Consider the following 24,200-nt stretch of genomic DNA (forward strand, 5'->3'; position numbering starts at 1 on the left):
CCTAGGAATGCAAAGTGGGCGACGAGGAGGCGGGGCCGGGCTGGGAAGCGCGGATGATGGTGGGTTTGGGGGCGGGAGGGTTGGCGGAGGGGGGCCTGGTTTCCTCTCGCCGGGGCTATATAGAGCGCCGAGTGGTGGGAAAATGTTCACTTCTAGGGGCGAGGTGCTGAGCTTGGGCACAGCCGCGAGGCGGAGGGGACAAGTAGGGCTAAGGCGCGAGGAGCGTGAGAGGGGTAGTAGTAGGAGCAGCAGCAGCAGCAGCCGCAGCTGCCTCACCGCTCAGCCTTTTCCGCGAGCTGGGAAGGTGGCAGCCGGACGCCCCTTCGCGTGAGTCCTGCGGGGCGTGCGTGTTCTGAGAGCGCGGAGGAAGCGCAGCAGGAGCCTCCGAGGGAAACTTGTTCCGTGCGCTCCTTTAACTTGCCGCTCGCGGTGGTCACCTCAGGGTAGGAGGGCGCTGAGAGATTTGCCCTCCCTTTACAGCGCCCGTAGCAAGAAGTAGTGGCCGCCGCCGCCGCCGCCACCGAAGGCGTCTGAAAGAGCAAAGCCGGAGGCGGCCCTTGAGGTGCCCGCGAGCGCCCTTAGGGGGCTTGGCCGGTGCCTAGCGCAGAGTTCCTACCTTAAGCTTGCGCGCTCCCTTCGCTGTCCGAGGAGACGGAGAGCAGGCAGTTTCTGCGCCCCTGGCTATGCTCCGGCGCGCTGCCCCTTGCTGAATTGTCGAGGCGCGCACGCTCTCCCGGCTTCTCCGCGCGGGGGGACTCCGAAGTAGCCTTTTTTAGCTGCTGCTGCTGCTGCTCAATCGCCCGCTTCTTCTCCTCTCGCTGCTCCTCCCGGCTGCCCGACCCCCTTCCAAGGGAGCCGCCACCATGAACATCATCCTGGAGTTCTTCGTGGTTACCTTCAAGGTCCTCTGGGCGTTCGTGGTGGCCGCCGCCAAGTGGCTCATGCGCCCCAAGGAGAAGAGTGTGGCGGGGCAGGTGTGCCTCATCACCGGCGCTGGCAGTGGGCTGGGCCGCCTCTTCGCTCTGGAGTTTGCCCGCCGCCGGGCGCGCTTGGTGCTCTGGGACATCAACACGCAGAGCAACGAGGAGACGGCGGGCATGGTGCGGCACATCTACCGGGAGATCGCCGAGGAAGCCGTGGTCGCTGCTCAGAAAGGTAACCGACCGGCGGGAGGAGGTTGCTGAGGTGGGGACGGGGAAGCCCAGAGTTCTTAAAAGGCAAACAAGAGAATCAAGTGCCAATTTCTTCTAGGAAAGAAAAGCAAGGTTTTTTTCCCCTATCGATACTTAAAAACAGCGCGCTCTTGCACGTGGTCTACTCTGGAGTAAGCCCCATTAAGTTCAGTGAGGCTTATTCCCATGTAATCGTGTGGGATTGCAGCCTTGGGTGCTTAAAGTGCAAGATTTGGAGAGAAGAGGGTATAGGAAAGAGAAAACATTTCAAGAGCAGCAGCAATAGTAGTAGCTGAAACTGTTACCTCGTGGATCGTTGCTCTTGTGCAGAGACCTCCTCCTGCCGATACCTGGACAAAGTTCTAGATTAACTTTCAGGATCATTCTGCCTTCAGGGGTAAAGAGATGTCTTCTCTTTGACAGAAATATGGTGCTGCTCGGGGCAATAAGGCAGATTGTGGCGTTCTTTCATAGGATGCTTTTCTGGCACACAGATCTGTACATGGTTGGGCGGGAAGAGAAACAGACAACTAGTGTTCTCCAGAGTGACTTTACCTGCCTCTTTATCAAGGGTGGCAGAGTTGCAAGCATTCCTAAATCCTCCTATTGTGTGAAAAAGCGTTGGGTGGGTTTTTTTTTTAACAACTTGGTTTTAGGGGAATATTCTCCATTTTTGCCACCCAAGATGTTTTGGGAGGGATGCAGTGATTTTTTTTTTTTTTACAGAGACAGAGATTGGCACACTAAAGGCAATGACTGGTATTCAATTAACTTTTACTTGGTGTAATCCCACTGAAATTAATGGGTCATGTTGGTCCATTTCATTGAGTACTCCACATACCGTACCACAGTTATCTCGGACTCCAGAAATTCTAGGCAAGACTGAAATGGAGAAACTCTTCTTGTTTTGGTATGCTGGGCTGCAGCGGTTTGCAAATTTTAAATAGAATGTGCAGGTGCTAAAATAGGAATAAAAGCAAATGAGCCCCCATTGACCATTTTCAGAAAACTGTGTAAAGGTCTGGCCACCCCATCTGAAATGCACAACCAAGAATCGGAAGAGGGGAGGATTAACCAAATGTTTACTAATAATATTGGAAGCTGCCTTTTGTCCATCTAGCTCAGTTTTGTCTATACTACCTGACAGTGAGACTCCAGGGTTTCAGACGCGGGGCATTCCCAATCCCTATTTGGGATTGAACCTGGGACTTTCTGCATGCAAAACATATGTTCTAACACTGAGTTGCTATGCTCTACCCGACTGTTGCCTATTCTTGTGGGTGGTGAAATGGGAATCCTCTTTGCTGCCTATTGCACAGAAATCCAGATTGTGGGTTGTATGAGGTGCAGTGTGATACACATGGAAAGCAATGGTCTGACATATTTGTGCTGCAATTCTCCAGTGGTTTGACTTTACCCCTGGCACACTCTTCCATTCTTTCTTGAGATAGATTGGTGCCAACAACAACAATTTGACTACAATACTAGACTGTTATCTGAGAGTTAGTCCCATTGAACTCAGTGGAACTGGCTTTTGAGTACGCTGTTTAGAATTGTAGTATCACAAATGGCTTCACCAGTTTGTTTCACCATCATCATGCTTAATTTAGCTCATGTGCACCATTTGCACAAACCTATTAAATGGAATAGTTGGGGTTTGTTTACTAAATGAAAGTTTGCAGTCTTGTTCATATTTGAGAATAAGCCCTAAACCTACTGAACTCAATAAGACTTATTTCTAAGTAAATACAACATTCAAGGTGCATGTTCCCATACCCTCAAATTTAAATACTCCATCTGAAGTGGTTTGTGGATCAAGCTGTCCATTTATTTTCTGATATTTAAGCATTGCATGGTACCTGACAATAGTTTTCTTTCTTTCTTTCTTTCTTTCTTTTCTACCCCCCCCCCCTGCTTGTCTGGCTTCCTATAAGTAGCTGGACATGGTGAAGAAGTGGTACCTCACTACAACTTGCAAGTCCACACATATACTTGTGACGTGAGCAAAAGAGAAAACGTATACACAACTGCTGAGAGAGTTCGCAAAGAAGTTGGTGAAGTCTCAGTCCTGGTTAATAATGCTGGTGTGGTTTCTGGACACCATCTCCTGGAATGTCCTGATGAACTTATTGAAAGGACCATGATGGTTAACTGCCATGCACACTTCTGGGTAAGCATATTTCTGTAACTACATTTGATATCTAGTCCTATAAAATTCCCTATAAAATGAAATCACAATTTGTTCAGGACAGCATTTGTTTTTGTGTGACAGCATTGCATAATTTGGGCCTTCTGTTACTTTGCCCATCTTACTGTCAAAATTGTGTTTAACTAAAAACAACAATTGGGCAAGTTAGTCTCAACAAACTTTCACCCTGTTGATTTCACTGGGACATGAATGTAGCTAATGCTGTCTGGGTCAGAGCCCCTGGTATGTAGAGATATCAGCTGGCCTTTCTGCCACACTGATTGAGTCGTTGGTCCTCTGAGCCCAATATTATTGCTTACAAATGGTAGCATCTGCTCAAAGTCCCATGCAGAAGCTTTTCCAACATTAAATAAATTGGAGTTCTTGTTATTATGTACACCAATAAGAAACAGACCAAGAACTCAGACCAATATAGCATTCAATAGTGAGAATAATCCCTACCAGCATGCCAAATATAAACAGCAAAAACAGAAATACATGTAACCATACAGTTGTTGTAATAAACTTAAAGCTACAGAGACATTCACAAAATAAGTCTTCTAACACAATATATTGATGCAGCGTTTGGTGTAAGAGTCTTTAAAGATTAGATAGAGTGAGGATGTATCGGTATTGTGTTTGATGTAGAAGTCTTTTAGAATAAGGTAGCATCCATGGTAATACAAAGTCAGCGTGTACCCAATTGTTCTCTGTGTGTCTTCAAGACCTCCTTAAACTTAGCTGATGAAGGTAGAGACACCAAAACAGTGCCCTCTGGCTTCTGGCTTCTGACTTTGTATTGGTTTAAATGTTTTACAATTAGAATGAGCCTGAGGGCTTTTTTTTGCAGAAATGAAATGCAAACACCCGGTTTATACTTGTAAAAACAGTGAACTTTGGTAACTGAGTAAATGCATGCTTGTGGCATAGCTGTAAAAATTTAGAGTTCTTGGAAGTGGTCACTTATGACATCATTGTCATTAAAATATGGGCGGATCCTAGACTGCCCAGCTGCTCTTGCCTCAGGCATCTAATTCAACAATAATGTGCAACATTATTGTGTATTCTAAGGATTCATTTAAAAATCCTAATTTAACAATGGAAACCTAATAATGCAGTGCTGTTCATGTCTATTGAAAAAGTAAGTCCCACTCTGTGCTCAGTGGGGGAAACCAGAAAATGTCGCCCGCCCCCCCCCCGGCTTTGCAGCCTTAGGTATGTTTTGAAAATCATTTTGATACTTAAGACATTTCAAGCTCTTTTTCCATTTGAAGCACTGCTCTGGAGCTATCCCTTGTCATTTGGCTTGAACTTGACAGGCCTATTTCAGCTAAACAAGTCAATACCTTGTCATGCAGTGTTGTATAGTTTCAAGTAGCAACCCACAACCCTTTTATGAATGCTTTTTATCAATAAATTGTTCTCTGAGGTGGATGCTCAAGCTGTTCTTTTGTTTCCCAGACCTAGGTAACTGAATACATTTGCTAGTTTCCTAAATGCATAAGAATATAAACACAGGAAGAGAATGTTTAAATCATTAATTTCTGCAAATTAAGTAGCAAAAGAAATGGAAGAAGTAAAAGTTGGGTGAAGCCTTTAGTAGGTACATTGGTGGTGCTTCAAATTCAGTATACATATTTGGTATTTTACACTGGCTTTTCCAGTTGGTTGACTTTGGTGAAATTAAATAGTGTCCACTTGCTTCAGATTTCTGGATTCTGCTATAATGAAGGAAAGGCAAAGCTCTTTGAGGCATAATGACTAGGGAGTCAAACATACACACATATATATGCACACACAGAGAGAGAGAGATCTGACTCACCTCCACAAGTGATAAGAAACAATGCTTTTCTTGGGGAATGTGGTTCCAAACAGGATTGTTGTTGATTCAGAGAATAAACACTGTCAGTGCAACCAAATCAATCCTATTGAACAGCAATACTGCTTCACCTATGTACAGTCATACCTCGGGTTGCATTCACTGCGGGTTGCGTTTGCTATGGGTTATGAACGCTCCAAACCCGGAAGTACTGGAACGGGTTACTTCCAGGTTTCGCGCCACGCACATGCGCAGACGCGGCACTTCAGGTTGCGCTCTTTTCATGTTGCGAGCGGGCCTCCGGAACGGATCCCATTCGCAACCAGAGGTACCACTGTATATGAGTATGAATAATCTTTGTTAGAATTCTTTATCAGTATCACTTACAGTGCCAGCATGGTAGGAGATGGTGCAGGATTTCTTATCTGCTCTACTTCCGTGTGGCATTAAACCATGGTTTAGTGCTACATACATGATGTCCTCCTCTGGCCATGTTGTGATGCTTTGTTGAGAACATTATCAACTTGACCTTCTGCCCATGGGAAAGTATAAGTGATCTGTTTGAATCTCACTGGGTATGCATCTAAGCTTGCTTACAGACTAATCCTAGGTATGACTACTTCCACTGCATTCCTATGCACGTTTGCCTACCTCCTTATGACAGTGTAAGCCCAGGGTATGGTGTGTGATGGTTTTCATGTTGTGTGTTGATCAGGAGATCTTCAGCAGGGCAAACACTTATTGAAGTTATTGCCTGTTGTACTAATCTGGGTCTTGCACAGAGGCTAAATTACCCCCTCGATACTGTTATCAGCCTGGGTATCTCTTTGTACCTAGGGTGTTAGCTAAGTTCATTTGCTTCATTTGAAAGATAAAATGTTGCTGTGTTCACGCCATATATTTGCAGGCTTATTCGGAACCTGTAACTTGTCCAGTCCTGTATTAGGTCTATGAAAACCATTGAAAATGAGGGTGCTTATACAGTCTCCAGGAGCGTAGTCTCCAGGATTGGTGCAGAGTGGACATGACATTCCTTGGCCGCTAACCATGCCTAGCAGAAATGGTGTGTTGTAGACTTGCCTGCTCCCTTCCTCTTACTTGTGGTCCTCCTTCTTTCTATGTTCTGTGTTGAATCTTTATCACTGTTAACCATGGCCAATGCCACCCGGATTCCCTCATGCAAGGACATGCAGATTTGTAGCTCTGATTATGATGGCAATCCTAGTAATCATTAGTCATTGTTAGTGCAGATATATGTATATACATCAGGCTACACCAGGGGTAGGCAACCTGAGGCCAGATCGCCTTCTCAATCCGGCCCGCAGATGGTCCGGGAATCAGCGTGTTTTTACATGAGTAGAATGTGTTCTTTTATTTAAAATGCATCTCTGGGTTATTTGTGGGGCCTGCCTGGCCTTTTTACATGAGTAGAATGTGTGCTTTTATTTAAAATGCATCTCTGGGGTATTTGTGGGGCACAGGAATTAATTCATTCCCCCCCAAAAAAAATATAGTCCGGCCCACCACATGGTCTGAGGGACGGTGAACCGGCCCACGGCTGAAAAAGGTTGCTGACCCCTGGGCTACACCATGCCTTAGGGCCAGCCCACCCATGAAGGAAGCTGAGGCAACTGCCTCAGGCAGCAGGAGCCCTAGGGCAGCAAATCCAAGGAAAGCATTCCCCGCACCTGCTGCTGCTATGGTTGCAGCAACAGCTACAACATACTCCTTGGAGGCCGACTCGTCAGCCCTCCACCCCGCATGCCACATCTACAGTGGACTCTTGGCAAATAGGAGGTGCTGCTGGTCTCCTCCCACCCTTGTTCTTTGATGTAGATCTTCACTAGTCCCTTCTTTCCTGACGAGGGGCGCCATTTTGTGGTTTGCCTCAGGTGCCAAAATGTATTGGGCCAGCCCTTCTATACCTGAAGCAGAGTGTAGGAGAGAAGGGGCAACTCACATAGGAGAGAAGGCAGTGTGGGAATCGGTGGCACACTCCTGCTTTTTAAAATCTGTTTTATGGAAACACTTAAGCAGAGCTAAAAATAGCTTTGAGATGTCATGTATATATCTACCATATTTGGAGCCTGCACTTTGGCTTTTTGCCTCCTCCAGAGCGAACTGAGGTGATGCCAGGCAGTACAACATGCTTAATAGTAATATGGACTGCTCTGTGTATTTAGAAATACCTTACAATATTTTAGTACAACAGTCTGACTGACAAAATGCAAAGGCTGACAATGGGGGGGGGGGGTGGGTTCTGTGCAAAAATCTAAATATAGACCAACTGGCTTTTTAGCAGAGGGAGCTTGCTTGTGAGTACACCCTCAATATCTTTTAGACGCTTTCATTAACCAGTGAACTTCGGTAAGATAATTACAGTTATTTTGGAAATGATTTTTGTCAAACCTGGGTTCTCCCTGTGTACTAGGGTTGCCATATGTCCTCTTTTTCCAGGACATGTCCTTTTCCCCCCACAGGTAAAATTTCTGTCCTGGCGGATTTTTTTGAATTTGCCAAAATGTCCTCATGCTCGGGCACGCTGCTGGCCCCACAGTGTGCCCCCCCCAGCTACGCCTCTGCATAGGACCATAAAAAGGATCCTGCAGGGTCAAACCATGGAGCTATCTAGGCCAGCATCTCCCCCCGCATACACACACACACCAGGCACCTGCAAATGTGTCCTCTTTTTTCCCTCTTCACATTATTGCAACCCTACTGTGTACTATTATGGGTGCCCAATATCCTAGAACCGTGATAGGTTAGCTGGAATGCAAAGAACAGGAATGGAAATAAAACTTCAAATGCATAACATCTCTATCTGTGAACAGGAAGAGGTTGGTGAGTTCAGCTTCTTCTTTGCCCAGCCCTGTAGCCTGAAGGCCTTGGCTTCTGCTTACAAGTTGCTAAATACTGAAAACCCTTTCAATGCAAAGGTGGCTCCTCCCTCCCGTACCTGGGTATCTCTTTTCCCTCCATCTAACTGTCATTCAAAATAATTTACACATGCCTATGTACCTTTTTATACCTGTTCAGGTTTCTGGGTCCTCCATCCTTCTGTTTCTGAAATTACCATCCTTCTGGAAAGGAACAAGAGACTTGTTTGAAGGGGGAAATGCAGTGTTGGCTTCTTCATTGAAACAGAAGCCTCACACTAAACTCTACTGGCTTAGAATGAATGTTTAACCAGCTCAGGTTCATTTTTCCTAGACCTTGGTTCCCTGGGAATGACACACCCACACACACTGTTTCCTAACTTCCTTGGCACTCTACTCTTGTCTGTCTGTAGGTTCTAGACAATCCCTCCAGGCCAGAACTGCTTCTTCTGTGCTTACATACTATGTTTCCTTTAAAAAGGAGCAGTGTTTATCCATTTAATTGTTAATAACAGCTTGCCAAATTCTCTCTTGGGATTCATTCATGGATGATTAGATACAATCTTCCATGCAGCACTCAAAGATCGGGCCTAAAGGGGGCAGTTTTGCAGGTACTGTATTGTAGGAAAGTAAAAAGGCCGAGCACAGCCACAAGCTGTAACCAACAACAAACATTTCTTGTTCTAGGATTTTAAGTGGTGCACTCTTGCAACACAGAGATGAAGCTATTGCAACACTCAAGTTTGTTTAACTGGGCAGGGTGAAAGTAATGCACCTTTTAAATACCGGATTAGATCAAAAGTATCCCTCGATAAGTACTGCAGAGCTGCACAATTGGCAATATTCCACGATGGAGCTCCTGCTTGACAATACCATTTCACACTGCAAGTGAAGGAGCCTATGTTTATAGATAGATAAAACAAAATAAAAAATAAATTCATTCCAGTAGCACCTTAGAGACCAACACTCTATTTTATTTTGACTATGGCAGACCAACATGGCTACCTACCTGGATAGATAGATAGACAGATATACAGATAGAGATATATCCTTGTCTTCAGCAACACTGCTTTCAGTTCACCTAACATCCAAGCAAGATAAATTATCAGAGTTCAGGGATGCATTCCAGCAGACAAAAACACTTGGGGCTGTGAAGCAGGGAGAGTAAGGAGGTGCGGTCTGGGGAGAGTTCTGAGGGCCAGACAAGAGAGTACTGGAGGGCCGCATTCGGCCTCAGGGACTGAGGGTCCCCACTCTGCGACAAGAACTTGAGCAGGTTCACTTTTCATAGAATCATAGTACCATTGGAAGGGACCACGAGGGTCATTTAGCCTAACCAGCTGCAATGCAGGAATCTTTTGCCCAACATGGGGCATGAATCCACAGCCCTGAAATTAAGAGTGTCCTGCTCTACTCCGATAGAAACCCATTTTTTTTAATGCAGAAGCAGCAGCAGCATTTCCAGCTTAGTGCAATAAGGAAAAGTTTATCCTTAAGAAAAGGCATTTTTCGCATGCAAATCTCTTATCCATTTAAAAACTGGTTTCTACCTGACCCTTTGGGCTAGTCAGAATCTAACTCTGATAATTGTATGCTGTAAATATTGAGTATTGCCCCCTTCCTTTGTTTCCCATAATGGCCCATCACCCAGGCTATCACCTCAATGCAGGAAGCTAGCCTGGCTTATATTTTAACACTTGCTAGATCCAGGGGTCAGAAAGGTCTAGGCCAGGCTTGGCCAGGCTTGGCCAAACTTGGCCCTCCAGATGTTTTGGGACTACAACTCCCACCATCCCTAGCTAACAGGACCAGTTAGCCCCCCCCCCGACTCATAAGCTTCGTCTCTTATTTGAGAGAGAAGTACATGTGACCTGGTTTGCACATAACACTAAACTTTAAACCATGGCTTAGCATAAATGGACAAATGGGTTCTTGGAGAGGAGATTGTGGTCAATGCAGTTACAGAATAGTGCAGTTAAATACCGGTAGATTAAATGGTCCCATTATATCTAGCACTCTTAAGAAAACATGTTTATGTGCATGTGAGTGATGAAGAATAATGACATAAGAAGTCATTATTCTTCATCTGAAGAAGTGTGCATGCCCACAAAAGCTCATACCAAGAACAAACTTAGCTGGTCTCTAAGGTGCTACTGGAAGGAATTATTTATTTATTTATTTTGTAATGACATAGGAGTTGGTGTCGGGAGGAAACAGTATAGATATTTACATTATTCATTTATTTCATAACCAAATAGAAACGTGGCTCTGGGGCTAATCAAAATGAGGTGAGGAATTCTCGCAAGTAGCAATGGAATGCATTAGTAAGTGGGATTTAAGCTTGTGGTGCTAAGAAACTTCCAGCGTATAACGAGCTGTGCAAAACAAAAGGCGACTCCTTTAATGGGGCTTGGCTGTTTAGATTCTATACCTAAAAATAAACTAACCTTTACAAGTTTTTCTTTATTTGCTGTTCTTTTTTTTTTAAGTGTGTGCCAACTGCTTTTGCTTCCTGATGATCCTGAATTAGGGTAGGCTGTGTGCGTCTGTCTTGAATAGGCGAAATAGTAGTAAAGCAATGGCTAAACAATCTGGAGCTTGCCACTGACGTTAAATGTAATTGGTTTTATTTTATTCAGAGGCCAGAAATTTTAATGCTGGATTGTGTACGTAGGCAAGTTCTAAGCCTGCATCATGAAGTTTGCCAGTGTTCAAGACTTATCCGTCTGTCCCCAAGTCCTTGACCCAGATAATAGCATAGACAAGTCATTTTCAGGTAATCCTAGCACAGGCACCCCCAAACTTGGCCCTCCAGATGTTTTGGGACAACAACTCCAGTCATCCCTAGCTAACAGGACCAGTGGTCAGGGATGATGGGAATTGTAGTCTCAAAACATCTGAAGGGCCAAGTTTGCCTATGCCTGGTGTAGAAGACTATGTGTTCCAGGCCTCACCTTTGGCTTACATTGGACAAGGGTGAATTCCAACAGCCTGGCCAACAGAGTTGCACATGAACAGAATACTCCTTGGAGGTCCTATGCAGAGCACAGGATGTTTATGGCAAGCACATCTATGTGGAAAGGGTTCCCTGGAGATCAGGACAGAATTAGGTTTGATGTGGCCCTAAGCTACTGAAGGTAATGGGGCCCTTTATATAGCAGGTGGGCCCCATTACTTACATTATAGGAGCCTACACAACACAAAACACTGTTGCTGTATGTAGGTTTTGTTTTATTTTATTTGTTTTTTCTTATATTTTGGAAATGTACATCCAGGTTTTTTTCCCTTTATTTTTTGGGGGGGCCCCCAAGAGAGTGGTGCCCTAAGCTATAGCTTGCTTAGCTTATGTGTAAATCCGGCACTGCTGGAGATGGAAAGTTTTGAAACCATTGGTGCATGTTATGGAAGTGGCAGCGTCTGGCTGGGCTGAAAGAATGTATCGGGCAGCGCTGCAATCTTCCTATTCTAGCCTTAGCCTAGTTCTTTGGCTAGGGTTTAACATTTCTGTGGCAGACAAATGGCTGTGACAATCAAAACTTGATTTGTTGACTCCTTAAGCCAATATTTGAACAACCCATTCCTGCAGGGATAAACTTAGGATGTAACCCACTTCTTAGCCTACTCCCTAGAAACTCTGGAGATACCTTCCCAACTTCTGTGGTCTCATCAACAAGACGTGTGTTCCTTTCCCCCTCTCCTCTCTGCCCCACCTCATGTTTCCATAAATACCTTATTGGTGAATGTAGACTGGCAGTTGCTGTTAACCTATGCATTTATTACTTTATTTACAGCACATTCTGCAGAAGCCTTCCCTTGGTAGGATATTATGCAAATGCAGGATATTATGTTTTATTATTTTGGGCTATTTACTAATTGTGGTGTTGTATTTCATTAACCTTTAAATAGTGGGTAGTGAAATGGAGGCCTATGGGCCTGATCTGACCTGCTAGGCCTTCCCTAATGGCCCACTGATCCCCCAACCCAACTCTGCAGCTTTGAAGAGCACCAGCAGGAACGGAACAATCTTCATCTTCATCATAGCGCTGGGCTGAGCATCTCTGCCCAGCACCACAGTGAGGATGCTGATCACTCTCCCCTGCTATTCTGATTTGCAGAAAGAGGATACAGTCTGCATGTCCCATGGAACCGGGTGGTGCTCAGCCCAGTGCCATGATGGGGATGCAGATTGGCAAGATTTTCCTCCTTTTCCCATTCAAACAGAGAGGGAGATATGAAGGAAAATTGCTTCCACCACCACCATGACAGTGGGGAGGGGCAGATTTTCCTGAGAGAGACAAAGATGGCCAGGCCCACTTCAATTTTGCCACATCTACCACTGGGATATGACCCTTGGTGGGTTGGCCCACAGTGAATACAACTCATGGACTGAAAAAGGTTAGACTTTCACAAGTAGGAGCATATGGCTGGGAAAGCCCTTTCTGTTCTTGACAATCAATTAGCTCTTGGTACAAAACCGAATGTGCTCCTAATATACACAGGAGTAGTTTACACTAAGGCTTGGTATTTCAAGCAGCTGTTAGCAGTTACTGGGTGATTAAAGTCATGCTTGGAGCAGGCCCAATGAAAACAATGGGCTGACTTGTTGATTTCAATGGGTCTGCTTTGAATATGTCCAATATTGGATAATTGACTATTGTTATTTATCATGGCAGTTTACAAAGAATAAGGGCAGGTCCCTGCCCAAAGAAGCTTACATTCTTAGATTTTGACATGGGGAAGACCCATCAAAAAGGAAGCAGAGGCAGGTGTGTGTTCCCTTTGGCATCTCTTTGAATGCACGTCTAGGCGTCATGGCCAGAGAAGATTTTTGAAAGTTGGTAGTGCTATCTGCTGAATACTAAACCTTTATTAGCTCTTAAGGTAGGACTTTGGTGTACTCAGCAACTATGTCCCTATTCAGATTATCAAATGTGCATAGCTTGCCTTCTTCCAGCGGAGAACAAGTATCCTAGATCCTACAGAGCTCTATACAGATTAAACACATTTTCAGCACATTTTTTAGCAACTGTATTCAAGTTGTCTCAGTGGGGAACAGTTTGGTAAGTCATTTTGAATCCTGCCTATCTGAGAGTAAGAGTGGCTGCCGTGTGAAATTGAGGCAATTCCTTGTATGGCAGTCTAACCAGTTAAACCAGTTCTTTCATGATGTCAGGATGGTGCAAAGAAGCTGGTTAACAGGACAGAGCCAAGAGGATATGAAATTTTCATTGTCCCTCCCAACTCCTCCATTAAGTAGATTCCAGTGCTGCTATAGGGCACTACTTTTTAGCATTTTACCTGAAGGATTGGGGGGGGGAGGGTGTTAGTCTGCAACACAATTCTACAGCTACACACATTTTAGCACTGTTCAAACATTTGCTGTTCCATTCTTGCATTGTTCTCTTGTCTGGGTGCTTTTAATGTAGTTAACAAGCTTTCATACTTCATCTTTCTTGGTATTTTTGAGCTATAAAAATCTTTCAACTATTTTAAAATATTGTATGGTATCTTCCCAAGACTATAAAATAACAAGCAAATAATTCAGCTTCAGAAACTTGTCTCCAAAAAGGCCATTGGTTTTTATATACAAATTAAAGTTTGAACTTTTGCTTACTGGTTGATTGGCTGCTGTGGTAGATGAACTTCCTTTGTTATATCCTCATAACCATAGGATTACAGACAACTTGGTTTCATTGTTCTTGTTATGATCGTGTCCATAACATTAATCTTAAAAATGGTAAGAAGTGTTTGCAGAATCTCTTCTTGTAATCAGGATAGGAAACTTTCTAAAGGGTAATTTATGACTTCTAATTCACACATTCCCACTAGAATATATCTAAATTGGTTCTGCCCCATATAGCAACTACCTTTCCCTTCTAAATAAGAGGTAGTCAACATGAATCAGAAACAAGTTACATGGTTGAGGAGTGGACTGCACTATGGAGTCTGCTGTTTGAGGAGGTGGAGAAGCAATTCAGGCCCTAGAAGGCAAAGTTTCTTTGCATGTAGAAAACTAGTGTGTCAGAGGAGGGTTCCAGGTTTAGCCCTCTCCCTGCTAGTTTTCTAAGTGTAGGGAGTTTCTACCTCCTCCCAAGGGATTGTTCAAGCTGATCTGTATAGTATAGTCCAGGAAAAATGGAATCCTGCGATTCCATTGTTATTGGCTTCTATCGGGGACAAAATATTTGTGCCAGATTTTTATAACTCTGCAGAGCATTGGGTGTAGAACTTTTGACATGGAGATAATGAAGATCCTGGAAAGAATTCAGATGAAACTGAGTTCAGATGTATTGCATTACTCCATGGTGTTATGGTTCAAGGAGCTGGAGGAAGAGGGCTACATGTGAAGCCATGAACTTTGTTTTTATTTTTGGTGTACTAAAAGTACTGTACAGAGAGCAACTTTAATCGAGGTAGTTCTGAGTGGGTTTGTGTTATGGGAAATTGGATCCAGACTTCATGAGTGCAGAACTTGAGTCACAGGATGGATGCTCCTACCAGAGGGGTGATTTTTCAAGATTTCTCTTCCCCGCTGCAGCACTCTGTACTTCCCAAAAGTCTTCTCTGGACTGTTGGAGGACCCTCTAGAATAGTGCAGCAAGGGAACAGGAAACTGGCAAATATCACTTCTTGTTCCCTTCGTCAAGTGAGAGCTTCTACTGGAACTCGTTATTTTCTAAGGAGGGGAGAACAAGTCTGGGTCTAACCCCTTCTGTGTGTGAGAGAGGTTTCTTCAGTAAATGAAGCCAGAAGAGCCTTATGATAGCAATCTGAGAACCAAAATGAAGCTAGGCAACCAATGGAGATTAACTGATTTAAATTTTGAATTGGGAACAATGACACCATGTCATTATATTACAACAATCTTTCTCCCATGAATAGTATCTCTTCCCCCCCCCCAATGAAGTAAAGGAAAGCATGAGATATAGAGTGTGAAATAGGAGACTTGAAAGTAAGTACAACTTCCTAGCTCCAACAACCCCTATCCAGCATGCCAGCTTTTGCTCTCACATTTCCCTTCTGCTCAAAATAGTTTTTTACTTTCTACTCCTGAACAATTATGTTTGTTTAAAACTGCCACATCTGCAGAACTGTGTTGTACCAAAGACCATGATGTCCTAGAATAAATCGTTCCCTCACATGGCAATAAATGAAGCCATACTCCAGCCTTTGTTGATACCAAAGATGTTTGCAGATGCCTCTTGCTTCAATAGGAGGGGGAAGCTCAAAACATGATGGTTGATCATGGGTCTGGGCACACAGAACTGTGTGTGGGACTTGGTGGAGTCCAACAGCTGGCACACCCTGAGAACTGAGTGTTTATACAGTGGAACCTCTAGATGCGAACGGGATCCGTTCCAGAGACCCGTTCGCATCCTGATGAGTCTGCAACCCATAGTGCTGCTTCTGCACATGCGCAGGTCACGATTTGGTGGGTCGCGCAAGTGCGTGATGTCACTGCGCGCATCTGCACATGCGCGACCCACCGAACCTGGAAGTAATCGGTTCCATTACTTCCGGGTTCGGCGCGTTCGTAACCCATGCCATTCGCAACCCGCAGTGAATGCAACACGAGGTACAACTGTATCTGTTTTCTGCATTTGTAGCTGCAGAGATATGTTTGAAAATATGTAAGCTCTCTTCTGTAAAAGGCTCAGTGCTGGAGTCTGTTAGTTCTACAAGATACAATATCAGCCATTTCCTTGGTCCTCCAGTCATTTTCCATCACTTGCCTTGCTTGCAAGTGTGGTAGATGGTGAAATTATTTGGTGGCAGCTTCTCCAACAAGCAGGGAAAGGAACAACACAGGAATAGTGGTGCAATTCCTAATGATCTCTCTTCCTTATAACTACAGGCTTAAAATGTATTATTGGGGGAAAACGGCATGTACTATATTATGCTTGCATAGTACTTCCCAGCATAAATTTTGACCCAGATTTTTGGTAGTACCTGGTGCCTTGCAACAAAACTTACAGGGCTCATGTTTTGAACTCCTTGAAAGGACAATGTTGGGGGGGAGGGGACTCAAGCAAACCAGGTTAGTTCTGTAGTGTAGCAAATCCTTCATTAAGAGCCGAGGCAAGAAACTGAGAATGAGAGAACCTGTTAATCTTCTGTCATCCACTAGCTGCCCATTGAAAACACATGTTTGTGTGGTGTTCAGAGGTTTGAGTTAGTCATTTAACACCTGCGAACAGAAATGCCTCACCAAGAACATGTGAACATTCTTAGAGCAAAACTGTTTTGATGTCTCTGATTGGAAAAGGCAGAGACGCCATAAGAATGGAATTAGATTGAGTCAGCAGCAGTCTTTTTCTAGCTGAAATTGTTTAGGCAGTCAGTTACCTAGTGAACAAATGCGGCGAGTGGTTTAAGTTCAAGAAAATTCCCTGCCTTTTTAGCTTTCAGTATTTCAAAATAATTGTGTTTGTTTAGATTCGGAAGCCACTTAACTTTAAAAGCTGCTAGTATTGGTTTGGATGGGGGAGGGGGCTTCCTTATTGGTACAGAACTAGTGGTGTAGCAATTTAAAAATGAGCCCTGTTTCTGGCTTACAGATGCAGTCAATTTGGCAGAAATGCGATTCTAGCACACAGTCACTTCCTGCAACTGCATGGCAGCTGCAAAGCAACTGCTGTAAAGTAATTATAGATGGCTTAATCTTTCAAATATATTTCTGCAGGTGGAATCTCTGCAAAGTCCATGGAGGAATATGCAGGTGTCATGAGATGAGATTATACATGGAGCTTAGTGGAGACTTCATCTGTTGGCCTCTTAGCAGGCCTGTTACAATGTGAAAAACAAGTCAGCCATACATTAATTTGAGCAATGTCAATATATTGTTGCATATTTCTAAGTACAACAAGATACATATTCTTAAACACACATTCCTTGCTTATAATAGGAGCTTTTTGCCAGTATTGTGTGGTGTAAAAATTATAGAGGAGGGAAACTAGGAGGAAAAACAGATTAAAATCTCCACTCACCCATGAAGGCTAAAATGGGATGGACAGAGATAGCCTTGTGTGTTATGACTACTTTTGCAAACTTGCTGTTTCTTAGACAAGTTAGTCTGACCACTTGACTTTGGGAGAAAGGTAAGTACAGTATATCTAGCCTAATGGAAACTCTGGACTTTGGGCATAATTGTAATCAAACTTAGGGTGCTGCAGCTTCTCTGTAAGAATTATCTCAGGGGACCATTCACTCAATTGCCTGCAGTCTTATATTTTGGCTGATGCAGAAGTAGGCCAATGAATGGTAGGCACTTAAGTAACAAACTCATGTGCTCTTGCTTTGTAGACCACTAAAGCATTCCTTCCCAAAATGCTGGAATTGAATCATGGACACATTGTGACTGTTGCAAGTTCCCTTGGCCTATTCAGTACCGCTGGAGTGGAGGTTTGTTAAGATTACTTTAAATCTGATCTTGCATGTCTAAATGCTTCATGCTGTTGTTGAACCTGCTGGCGTACAAATTAACTCAGACTTCTGGGAAGCTCACAGCTCTAACTTCTGTTGAAAAGTCAAGGTTCAACTTGAATTCAGTTGAGAAACCATCAGTTTTGGTTACTTTCTAGAAATGACTTCTTCAGAAGTGTCAGTGCAGAGAATAAGAATGAGCAACACTTGTTGAAATACTAGCAGTATGGTATTTAATAGTTCCCCCCTTCCACGCGCCATACAGCACCATACTACATGTACCAAAAATTAACATTGTAGGTATAGTGAAGGTTGTATCAGGGTTGGAGAACATGTGGCCATCCAGATGGTGTTGGACTCCAGCCTCCATCTGTTCCAGCCAGCATGACCAATGGTCAGAGATGATGGGAGCCAGACTCCAACACCAGTTGGTGGGCCACACATTCTCCATCCCTGGTCTAGATGTTGCAAGGCAGCATTCCTGATTCAGACACTTCAAAATTAAAATACTGGTGACATGACATAAATTTCAAAATGATAGTTGTGTGATCAAAATGGAATAAGCTACCTCCTGTCTGCTCTCTCTCCTAGCCTCACACTAAGTACAGTGGTACCTCGGGTTAAGAACTTAATTAGTTCTGTAGGTCCGTTCTTCATCTGAAACTGTTCTTAACCTGAAGCCCCACTTTAGCTAATGGGACCTCCCGCTGTGCCGCCAGAGCACGATTTCTGTTCTTATCCTGAAGCAAAGTTCTTAACCTGAAGTGTTATTTCTTGGTTAGCGGAGTATGTAACCTGAAGCGTATGTAACCTGAGGTACCACTGTACTTCTGGAGCACTCTGCCCCATGCTGTGTCATCATCATAAGTGCTGGTGACTTTGATGAAAACAAAGCATTGACTGGTCACTCCTCTACATACAGTGTTTATGTACTTAAATATCAACGGTGGTCTTTAGTTCTGTTTTTCTTCTGATTAAAAAGGCACAATTGTGAACTGTGGGTGGTTTTTTGTCTTTCACACTCCCAACAATAATTCCATTAATCAACACTGATTATCTAATTTAGCCATTGTGCTGCAACAGGTTGTAAAGAGCAGAACTTCTTAGTGAGTGAGCAAGCAAGCAAGCCAGAAAAGGGTACAGAAATGCTAAAGGAGAAGCAGTTTAGACTTCATATCCCTGGCTGGCAAATAAACCAGATTACCAGACTAAGCCACCCACACCTTCAGGTGGTCCACAAGCCAGATTGTCTCCCACCCAGTTACTTTTCCTATTGTGTGTTTCCTTCTCTCTCCCTTGATAACCCAAGTCATGAGGTTTCAGAATGAAAGAGAATATGCACTTCCATATTGATGGGGCATTTCTTCTTGTATTATGACTTGAAGCTGACAACTGACTTCACAGTACATTCCTGCCCCTCATTACACTGCTACATAAAGCTAATAATACAGATGAGAATAAATTATTTCAGTTAGTGCTATCATCGTTTAGAGGACTTTGATTAAGTGGTATAACGATTCAATAGGAACATGAATGATGCTTTCAAATCTGTTCACTTTATTTTTGCTATATTTACACACTTGCTTCTTCCATTACAAATTAGGATTATTGTGCCAGTAAATTTGGAGCAGTGGGTTTTCACGAATCTTTGAGCCATGAACTGAAGGCAGCTGAAAAAGATGGCATTAAAACAACATTGGTCTGTCCTTACCTTGTAGACACAGGAATGTTCAGAGGCTGCAGAATTAGGTAAGCGAACTAGCTTTTCCCCCCCTCATCTCCAGTAACTGTGAAAAAGATAATACAGGTATATCAAATGCCACAAAAAGGACATGCAATAAAAGATCTACATTGCAAAACATAATTATGATCTCTATAACTTTGTTCATGTAACAGGGAAACGCAAATATTATTTGAAGCCAAGTTGCATTTTAGCTTTCACTTTTTGATGTGTCATAAACGCCTCTTATATGTGGTAAATGTACAGACTTGTTTAATCTAGATCAGACTTTAATTTAGAAACGCTTCAAATGGCATAATCTGACCCAAATAAAACCATTGACTCTCATATTAAAATCAATGGGACTTAAGCTTATATTTAAACCATTCCCTTTGAAGTAAAAAGTGGCTTTAACTCTGGCTGAATCTTCTCTCTGCATGTATATTTCTAAAATGAGGCTTTCGTTTTTCTTTTGCAGAAAAGAAATTGAGCCTTTCCTTCCACCACTGAAGCCAGATTACTGTGTAAAACAAGCAATGAGAGCTATACTTACAGACCAACCTATGATTTGCACACCTCGCCTGATGTATATGGTCACTTTCATGAAAAGGTGACTATCTTGGAATATTGGCTAGCAGTTAATGTATAACTTTTAACAGACCGATGGGTACCCAGTATATTGGAGTGCTGTGCATCTTGGACATTCCTATTGCTCTTACTAGTCTGACCTCTGGAAGACTTCTTGTCAGAGAGTCCGATAGCATAAATGGACAGCTAGAAAAGTTCTGTAGGAACTTGTGTTGGTGGAAAAACTTCTCAAGGGTACAATAATATACTTATAATGTTTGATTGAATAATGCATACAAGTCAAGCTATGTGGCAAGAGGAAAACAGTGTTTTTGATAACTACACTGGAAGTGAAATAGTTTTGGATCCCAAATACAGCAGTCTTTCTCTGAATTACCGTAATAAAACAAACCATTATTGAGGATTTGTCCAGAAAGGTGCCTTTGGTGCCCTTTATGTCAGCATGCTCTCTCTGATCATGGCACAGCACTAGAAAAGTTAAAAAGTTCATGGGCTGTGGTAGGGAGAGAGAGAGAGATTTCTCCTCACCCCAAAAAGTCATTTAACTTCAAGCATCAGTACTAAAATAGAATTATTTTAATCTTATATTGGCATATGAAGAATGTACACACACACCCCACAACAGCCTATGTGGATCACATGTTAAGGAACTTAACCAACGCTTTGACCTTGCAGTATTTGAAATGTTATAGTTTGCAGAAGTGCAGAAAAACTACACCACACTAGGCCCACCTGGCACTCGTATTTAATAAAGGATTCCCTCCCAAACACTCCCCTCTTCCGTCCAGCTGTTAAGTCTCCATATTGTGGAATCCACAGGTGGGAATGGGGGTAGTGGAGGCATCCTGGCCTCCTTAATTTGGGGGAGCTAATCAACACTAAGTTATCTGCTCTTGCACTGTAGCTTCAGATCTGGAGAACTCCTACCCCCTTTGTTTGCCTTCTGATGATACACTCAAATTCAACTTAATTGGCACAAGCTCCTGCTTGCACAGTGAAGCTAATGGAGGCAGCAGCAGCTATGCCCATTGCTTCAGTAGGCAACTTTGATAAATAATTCCATTGCCAAATATCCTGGATCTGAGGAAGTTATTGCTTTTCAGTTGAATTCAAATTTCTGGGGGTTTTTAAAACTGAAAACTGGAATCAACAAAGGCATGCATTTATTAAAAACAGACAAAACAAAACTGGAAGTGTTAGTATTGATTCATCTAATCTCTGAAAGGTTTCTACATAGTCCCCTAGCAAGTATATAGCAAAAACTAGTCCAATGCGAAAACCTTCCTTCAATTAAACATCAGTGTGGCTCTCCAATTTTTGATGGGGGAGAGGGCTACCCTGAAATTTCTATGAAGTGTCCTAGGTCTCCCATTGTCTATTTCTCTTTTAAAACTGAGGCTCTTTATCAATGCTCAGAAATTTGGGGGGAGCAATATCTGAATACTGTATAAACTTCTAATAGCTAAAACGGTCTGATTCTATCTTACATTTTAAACATTTGTCATACACTTAAAGTGGTAATCATTGACTGTTATTGCATCAAGGCTTTGTTTACTCATACAAAAGATTATTTCAAAAGGGACTAAGCTGAAAATAGCACATTGTCTTTTGTCTGTTTTTCTTACTATGCTTTCAAGGAGAGGTCAGTAACTGCAGACAGTATTTTTTTTAGCTTTCTGGCATTTGTCTATGTGCTAATGAATAATTGCATCATATGTAAATATTGATACTTAACCTTTATTCTTTTTTTAATATATTGTATTTTTATGTTGTGAGCCGCCCTGAGATCTATAGAAGGGCTGTATACACATTTAATAAATAATAAAACAATTCTTTACCAATTGTCATCTAAAGTGTTATATAACATTTCTTATTTTCTTCCCCCTCTCAGCATCCTGCCTTTTGAAGCAGTTGTGTGTATGTACCGGTTTTTGGGAGCAGACAAGTGCATGTACCCTTTCATTGCTCAACGAAAACAGGCCACAAATAACAACGAAGCAAAAAATGGAATTTAACGTTTTACAAAGGACTGGTGTTTGTAGCTGAATTATGTTCAAAACTTAATGACTGAATTGTGAAGTGCACTTGCAGTTAGCAGATGCAATAGTTAACATTTTACTGTGGTATTCTCTTGGATCCTATACCTGTATAGTGAACAGAAAATCAATGTTTTTACATACTGTATATAAAGTAATAGAATTCTTGGAAACTGTGATGGGCAAAGTGAATTTATAAAATGTAGTGGTCACCCTTGTCCCTTTTGAAACTTCACTAAATGTACATTAACATTCTACTCTTTTGTAAACAAACTGTGTAAGATTGCTCCTAAGATGGCCATTCAACCAGAAGATGCAATTGTTTCAGCAACTATTATATTTCCTTGTATTTTCTGTGGGCAAGCATTTTAAAACAAATGTGGTGAAATAGCGGGGCGGTGTTTCATGGGTTCACCAGGCTATGTAGAACAGATAAATTTCAGTGAAATTCTGCCATGTAACACCTACATCCATTGAACACTAAATCTTTCCTAACTCAACTGGAAAATGTGCATTTTATGAAGTTTTTGGAATGAAGTAATGCAGGACTTTTTCATTCCATTACTGAGAGAGACTCCCCTCTTTTCCCCACTCCAAATATTTTTAAAGTTGGTAGCTTCTTAAAGCTAATTTGTGTTTTGAGGTGGCAATGGCGTATCTAAATTATGGCCAGATATCATGGCAAAACCCTTTCCGCCCTCCTCATTGCTCTCATATGTAAATATTACTTTACCCTAGCTCTTGTCTAAAATTCAAAAGCAATCAAGCAAGGTGGGTAAAAAAAATAAGTCTTCATTCTTATGCCAGCTAATTTGCAAAGATACGATTAATGCTGGATGCAACTTGACTGTTTTAAGGATGGAAAGGGTGTGTAAATGTCTCTTCACGAACATCTTTAAAAAGTGTTCACATTGTAGAAGCAGTTGGTGTTTTTTTTTTTGTAAAAAACAAACAAACAATTTTGTGCCTTGAATCTGAGCATCTGTATTAGTGGAATATTGTAACGGTGAACTTCTACCTCTATATCTAAATGTATACCATCCGCTTGTAAATTTACTATAAAACAAATCCTGTGGTGACCTTTTTTTTTTTAGAATGTCATGTTAAATAGTGACCAACTTTTGTGGTTATTAAAGTGAGCCACTTTGTTCTTTAAGCAACTCCTTGTATGTGTTTTAAATGCTGACCAGGTTCTGGGTTGGGTTGGAGAGAGCCTGGGAAACCACTAGCAAAGAGTGACCTGGCTGGCTGCTGTTGCGCTAAGAGCTAGAAATTACTAGCTGCAGTACATAGATGCTGTTGTGAGGAATATAGTTCCTAACTAGGAACCAGACTGTTAGGGGGGAGAGAGATTTTGGAGAGTGAATGTTTGGAAGGAGATATTGGGGGCTGTGTGAGGAAGTCAATGTCGGAGAGTTATTTGACACGGAAGCTTCGTAGATTCTTGGTAGCATCTGGGGGGGGGGGTTAAACAGAAGGCATTTGTGTGATCATGTTACATATTTCAAGGTCATACATTCATTGAACTGGACCACTGCTTGTCATCTGCAAGTCCTCAGGATGGACACTTTAAGGTTTCTGCTGAGTACGGAAACTTGTAAGGAGACTATGCCTGTTTAACATTCAATCTCAGTTGGAAAGGGGAAATTGCCAGTGCAAAGCGACTGAATGCTGCTGAAGTCTTTCTCCTGCTCATAGCAAGTGCTCCAACAGATATGGTATGTTAATGGAATAAAAATGATAAGAGGTGATGAGACTGGACGAAGTATCTTTGAAAATGCCCTCAACAGATTTTCCTGGGTGTTTGAGCTTGATAGTTCGTCCAGTCTCGTCACCTGTACAATTTTTATTTTTATTTCAATCACATACCATATCTGTTGGGGTATCATCCAAGGCACTGTCTCTGTAGTGCAAGTGATGGAATGGGGTACTAATTTCAGGCAGGTCATCTGGAGGGAGCTAGGACAAGCAGGCTTTGTGGCAGGTGGACTGCTCAATGTTTGCTTACCAGAGCCACATTCCCTGCAATGTCTCCTTCTCCAAGGCTATATAGTCAACAGGTGAATTGAGCTCTGAAAGATGCATAAGACTCCCCCCCCCCCTTCCTTTCATTGCTCTCCTTACCACCAGTGATAGCAATAGCAATGATGGGGTTTGTGCTGCCTGCCTGGATTACCAAGGAATACCAACCCTCTTGCCTTGCATGATCACTCTGCTTGCCTGCTCAGTCAGACAGCTCCCTTGGGGCTCCCCAGACTTCCCTTGCCATTGGCTACGCTTACATGCTCAGTGATAAGAGTGACAATGGATGAGTGCAAATACAGCATAGAGAGATAATAGTCCTGTACTGCAACTGCACAGCAGCCACACTCTGCAAC

At 42.7% G+C, this 24,200-nt stretch overlaps 1 protein-coding gene across 1 annotated transcript; it reads left to right on the forward strand.

Annotated features, from left to right (window-relative positions):
* The first annotated feature begins 559 nt into the window (after positions 1 to 559).
* RDH10 (retinol dehydrogenase 10) lies at positions 560 to 22,982 on the forward strand. Its single transcript, XM_033155424.1, has 6 exons — positions 560 to 1,155; positions 3,110 to 3,342; positions 17,359 to 17,457; positions 19,082 to 19,227; positions 19,677 to 19,808; positions 21,678 to 22,982. The coding sequence occupies exons 1-6, from the start codon at positions 864 to 866 to the stop codon at positions 21,799 to 21,801; spliced, it is 1,026 nt and encodes a 341-aa protein (XP_033011315.1). The 5' UTR covers positions 560 to 863; the 3' UTR covers positions 21,802 to 22,982.
* The last annotated feature ends 1,218 nt before the right edge of the window (positions 22,983 to 24,200 follow it).

The sequence above is a fragment of the Lacerta agilis genome, chromosome 7 (assembly GCF_009819535.1).
Source record: "Lacerta agilis isolate rLacAgi1 chromosome 7, rLacAgi1.pri, whole genome shotgun sequence".
Taxonomy (NCBI): Eukaryota; Metazoa; Chordata; class Lepidosauria; order Squamata; family Lacertidae; genus Lacerta; species Lacerta agilis.

Excerpts from the sequence above, each read along its gene's own strand:
- RDH10 (XM_033155424.1), top strand. The coding sequence starts at position 864 with ATGAACATCATCCTGGAGTTCTTCGTGGTTACCTTCAAGGTCCTCTGG. Across the intron at positions 17,458-19,081 it reads TCAGTACCGCTGGAGTGGAG|GATTATTGTGCCAGTAAATT; the intron begins GTTTGTTAAGAT and ends ATTACAAATTAG. Across the intron at positions 19,228-19,676 it reads TTCAGAGGCTGCAGAATTAG|AAAAGAAATTGAGCCTTTCC; the intron begins GTAAGCGAACTA and ends TTTCTTTTGCAG.